Source organism: Lycium ferocissimum, chromosome 5, assembly GCF_029784015.1.
Source record: "Lycium ferocissimum isolate CSIRO_LF1 chromosome 5, AGI_CSIRO_Lferr_CH_V1, whole genome shotgun sequence".
Lineage (NCBI taxonomy): Eukaryota > Viridiplantae > Streptophyta > Magnoliopsida > Solanales > Solanaceae > Lycium > Lycium ferocissimum.
The window spans coordinates 31,850,781-31,856,256 of record NC_081346.1 but is presented as its reverse complement, the minus strand read 5'-3'; the positions used below and the strand labels follow the sequence as shown (position 1 = coordinate 31,856,256).

At 36.8% G+C, this 5,476-nt stretch overlaps 1 protein-coding gene across 2 annotated transcripts; it reads right to left on the bottom strand.

Annotated features, from left to right (window-relative positions):
- Window positions 1–1,308: 1,308 nt before the first annotated feature.
- LOC132056711 (probable isoaspartyl peptidase/L-asparaginase 3) lies at window positions 1,309–4,830 on the bottom strand. 2 transcript variants are annotated; one of them, XM_059449020.1, is made up of 5 exons: window positions 4,664–4,830; window positions 4,180–4,573; window positions 4,036–4,094; window positions 2,738–2,842; window positions 1,309–1,732 (listed from the first exon to the last, which is right to left on the bottom strand). In XM_059449020.1, the coding sequence occupies exons 2-5, from the start codon at window positions 4,555–4,557 to the stop codon at window positions 1,510–1,512; spliced, it is 765 nt and encodes a 254-aa protein (XP_059305003.1). In that variant the 5' UTR covers window positions 4,558–4,573; window positions 4,664–4,830; the 3' UTR covers window positions 1,309–1,509. The 2 variants fall into 2 exon arrangements, with proteins under 2 accessions (XP_059305003.1, XP_059305002.1); XM_059449019.1 differs by having other exon boundaries at window positions 4,180–4,563; window positions 4,664–4,752.
- Between the last annotated feature and the right edge of the window lie 646 nt (window positions 4,831–5,476).

Genomic DNA, 5,476 nt, shown 5'->3' with positions numbered 1-5,476 from the left:
AGTGATAAGTCATAGCATGTCTTGTTACCAGTTATCCCAGAAAGTGGTTCAAAATATTCATCATTCTTGTGGAAGCTTGCTAGGTGTATAACGTGGAGGACCTAAAGTTTCGACATTGTGGATAGCATTCGGTGCTTGAGTGACCATCTATAGCTAGCTTACTTACACCGAATTATTTTGGCTTTATCTAAGATTTACTTCTTGACGAGAATAAACATGCTCTTGTCGGGTGGAAATGGTACGGATCTTGGTGCAAATGCAATTCATGATGAGGTTGTCAATCGTGGCGATGTGTTAATATTGTTAAGTTTGGATTCTGTTTATTTTAATTAGGACGGGCATGTAGTTAAAAATTATGTGAAGAACTGACTTTTTCTTGAATACTATGCCTTATCGTACTTGGCATAAGTATGTCGGTCCGACATAACTTTGATAATTCCTTCACAAAGGTTTGCCCAAAAAGTATGCCCCCACCGGCATAACTTTGTGAAGGAATTATCAAAGTTATGCGGACTTTATACTTATGCCAAGTCCGCCCACAAGGCATAAGTATGCGTCGGCATAACTTTGATAATTCTTAACAAAAGTATTCCAAGATAGCGAAATTTAAACTCTGCCTTGTGATTTTTTTTTAAAATTTTAACTGCGCGTGAATTCGAACCTGGAACCTATGGGTGTTAGCCGAAGGGCAAATTTTAAAGATTTCAAATATGAGGGGCAAAATTTAAAGACCACCCCAAAAGAAGGGCACTCCGCGCAAAAAAATGAAACTTTTATGCACAACTCAGCTTTCATATTTCCTTGATAGAACTAACCAATCTTGAAATAAATCCATGTCAAGTCAGCAAAATCCTTACACTTAAATATTAAACTCGTTAAGAACTGACCGTCAATTAGGTTCCTTAGTCCACAAAACAGGAAGAAGAAAAGACCGTCTGGTAAACTAAGCTCTCATAATTTACAAGATCCTGGAAATTAAGTCTACTGTATGCATATAAACTTGCAGTTTTTCTTTGAGAAAAAAATGTTGCCAAGAAAAATTCATTCTTAGCCGGTTCTTAAGCCCATTTCAAGTAGCTGGGTAAAATCATCACCGAGTATAATATCAGGAAATTACACACAATGATCTTGAACTTTTGACCCTACTTGCCTAAGGACAAACCTTCAAGGTCAAAAGGCAAAACTTGTTGACCTTGAAGTTTTGCCCACGAGGCAAGTGAAGTCAAAAGTCAAGAGCACCCACCTCTAAGGCCATTCTTGTAAATCACCCGTATAGTATTGCTTTGGAGATGTCTCAGCCAAGCAATATTAGAAGCTTAACTGGGTTGTCATTACACGCACTTCAGATTTGAATTTATCGTACCAATAGACATTTTATGGTTTGATAATAAGTCCTTAAATAACCATAACATGGAAGAACATCAACTCTTCTACAATATCCACAAGAGAATACGAATGGCGGCTTCATGGAAGAGCAAGAACTAAAATAGAAACGGTATTCTAAAGGGATCACTGGGGGTGAACGGTAAAGACCTCAACGTCATTCATCCCAGGGTTTCTGACAGAGTACTGAAAAGTCCAACCATGGCATGCACCTGCATGATTTCCACTTTTGTTGACTGCAAATAGAGCCCCAATGAAGTTTGGATACTTCCTTGCAATTCGCGATATAGCATCTTTTGCAGCAAGTTTGGGTTCCATTCCTAATCTCATATTCTCCACGGCCTGATAACTGGAATCAGCCAAACAACACAGAAAAATGTTTATCTCCATTCAAATTATGTTGGCCTCTAAAATATTGGACATGAGCTTAAAATCATGTATTGATCCAGCTAGAAACTTCTTAAATCCCCTATGAAGTGTAAGGGAGAAAAACATATCCAAGCAATCAGGGGAATGAACCTAAAGCTTTATCTAGTGTTTGTGATCCCAGCAAGAGAATCTGGAGAGCAAGCGAAATCAACTATAACCTAGGTATACTGACTGCTCCCTCCGTCCCAAAATAAGTGTAGCTTTAGCTCATTTCACGCCCAATAAGAAAAAACAATAAATACAAGGTATAGTTTACTAAGTTACCCCTATTTATTAGACGTTTCTTGAGAATTGAGCATTATTAAAAAGAAGTATAGTTCTTTAATATAAGAGTATAGTTGGAAACAATTACTATTTTTTGTCTTGAATTTCTAGAGCGACACTTAATTTAGGACAATTTTTTTTTTGCTAAAGCGATAACTTTTTTTGGGACGGAGGGAGTATTAATTTAGACGCTTATAGCACAAATTTGCTATTCCTATCTTTTAGAGGATGAATACTAGTTGATGCAAAGCTATGAATCAACTATGACAAGCTAGATTTTTTCAAGGGGCTTTAGCTTCTTACTGCCAGGATAACTGTTCAGGAATCAAACCAGACCTTTAAAATGCTTGTTTCTCACATATACAAGCTTTTGTACAAGTCATATGACAATTTGCCGCTAATCATCATACGTTAATGACTTAACATTCACAGGAATACCACCTGTGGGTGTGTGAAAGACCGAGGAGCTAGGCTTCGCCATTTATTCTCATGCTGCATATTTATGCAAAAACCCCAACCTTTAAACCCTTCCTGCGGACTTTACCTGGTCAGATATTCTAAATATTCTCTGCATCTTAGAAAGCTAAAGTTACTAGTTTCTAAACAAAATTCTGCTGTACATGTTGGCACGAAAAAATCAGAGGAAGTTCTTGCGAAGTACCATGGAAGGAAGCGCATCATAATATCACCATCCCCAGTTGCTCCACAAGCACCAACTTCAGCATCTGCATATGCTGAAGACCCTGCTATAGGTCCATCACCAACCCTACGATTGCATTTAAAAAGGGAAAGGAGAAGTAAAAGGAAACTGTTAAAGATAGAAAACCGAAAGAAAAATAACGAAACCAGTTTGATAAAATGTTGTGGTTGAATGACCACTGTAATGGTTTATTTTGTTTTCTGAGGAAAAGGGTAAATAAAGTAATGGCTTTATTCTGTTAGAGAAGTAAATTTCTACTGCAGAGGCAAGTACACTCAAACGCAAAATCCACCAATCAAATATTAAGGCAAGTTAACATTCTACAAATTGATATAAGGAAATCAGAAAATTATTCAGAAAATCTAATCCAAGTATAAAGTAAACTGATCCCTCCTTTTCTAATTAAATCTCCACCTCCTTCACTTGATACAAAAACACCGTCTACTTCCCTTCAATGAGATTAAAGGTCCATCATATATAGGAACCACTTTTAGTCTTCTCAACTTAAACTTTCTCAATCTATTTTATGAAACGGTCTGTCAACCATAAATAGCGGAAAGCGAAAAAAGGATGAAAGAAGCAAAAAGAGGAGAAAAGTCAAACATTGATATTCAACTTCGGACAAAAGAGATAGCTATCATGAATCTATATTTTTGCGAATTAGTTAGAATATGTCGCACATTACCAAAGGTCTGAATATACAAACACATACTGACATGAATAGAGAAGTCGATAACGCGTAAGTGTTTAATCTTTTGATACTGCAGTGACAACCTCTAAAAGATTACTTTTTACTTTCCATCCAAAATAGATAGATCAAGCAGTAAATTTTCGTTACAAATTTTCAATTTTTTTCCTTTTTCACAAGCAATTTTTATTGAAATGTTGATGAATTGTTTCACCTTATTTGGACGCCCCTGAATAAAGGGCATGTCCCTCCACAACTACCTGATAAAAGAAGAGGAGGGGGGGATGCTTTCCCTCCCACAACTTCACGTAACTTGTCTTTTCTTCTACCCTTTAAGACGAGCATTGTCCCTTTAGGGAAAGGGACAGTAAGCTAGATAACCTCATTTCCAGCTTTCTTGATATAAATAGCAGGTTCGCAAAGTACTTTGTTTTACTGAAGCAAAAATAGAAGTGTATGGTGTAAGCACAACAGCTCTAAAAAGGTCACTGAAGTTTTTCTTTGGGCTTCATGGTAAAACGTTGAAAAATCACACAATTTTCTCATAGCATAAGCAAGTAAAGATCATCACCTTCCTGGAATCTTGAACGTGGCTCCATTAGTTGATGTACCAACAGCAATCCGTCCAAGCTAAAAAGGAAAGTAATAAACAGTTCTTGATGAAAAAAGCTAACAAGCTACCAAAATTAGGAAGGCTGACACATCAACAACTTACTTGGTCAATGACAGCCATGGATATTGTATCATGGCTATGTAAACCTACATTAACTGATCCAAATTCATTAGGCATGAAATCATTCGCCATCAGGCATCTTCTTGTTGAAGGACCATTTGGATGGTATGGACCACAATTATCCCTAGGGATAACATTTTTTCGAAAATTAGGTTGGCAATAATTTTCTTTCCATTTTGTCCACTTCTCTATTGACTCAACTGAGCTTAGGTTTATAGGCCCTGGAAGGCCCATTGAAATGGCAAAAGCTGAGGCTTGATCCCCAACAAGCATAGTATGTTTAGTATACTCCAGCACTAACTTCGCAGCTTTAATGCCCTCTGGCACATACCTCATAGCAGCAACAGCGCCCACCTCCATTGTTTCCTATGCATGTCTTAGAAAGTCCAAAATAAATTTCAAATTATGTTTGCCTTCAGCACAGTGACCATGAAGCAACATACAAGAATAAACAGAAAAATATTACCCCATCCATGACCATGGCATCAATTGTAGTTTCTCCATTCTCGTCTGGACTTCCACCAGGCCCAACTGACATGAAGATAATATTTTTTTTTTTGAGAATGGTAATGTTAAACATGAAGATAATATTTATGAACTGCTAATGTAATACAAATATCATATTGTATAGACCATCAGCTAGATGCTCAACTTCATCAACTCTTACCTTACCAACTGGCTGACTTTTCTGTCACCAACATTCTTCTTTAGCATGTACTAATTTCCCATATCTGAATTTTTTGTGCGACTTCTAAACGTATATAATTTTAATTTTTGACATCAGACAGTCGATGGACTTAGGTGTGACTTGTCAATCGCTCAACCCTCTTACAATGAAATAGTTCAAATAAAATATGGTAGATGTAGCGATATGATTGGAAGTCCAGAGAATTACTAAGCATAATATGCTTAATGTCCATGTTAGTGTTGAAAGTCAAGATGATATTTTAGTGATAATGCCACAATTTGGAATTCCAAAAATTTGGCAAATTTTCTTTTTTCCTGTAACTCAAAATCCTATATAAGAAATCCTTCTTGTATCCTGCAACCCAACTAATTCAGTAAGAGTTTTCCCCTCATTTCTCATGGTATTGGTCTCTACGATCTTGGCAGAGACTTTCTGTTGTTTCTACTTTCGGCAGCCAACCTTACACTTACCTACCTGGCTAAAAGTTTTCTTTTTATAATTTCACTATTCTTGCTTCTTTCTGATGTCTGTTTTGGCAGTACGGTTTCTCTTTCTAATGATCATTCTGGTCACATTGTGCCTTCCTGGGTG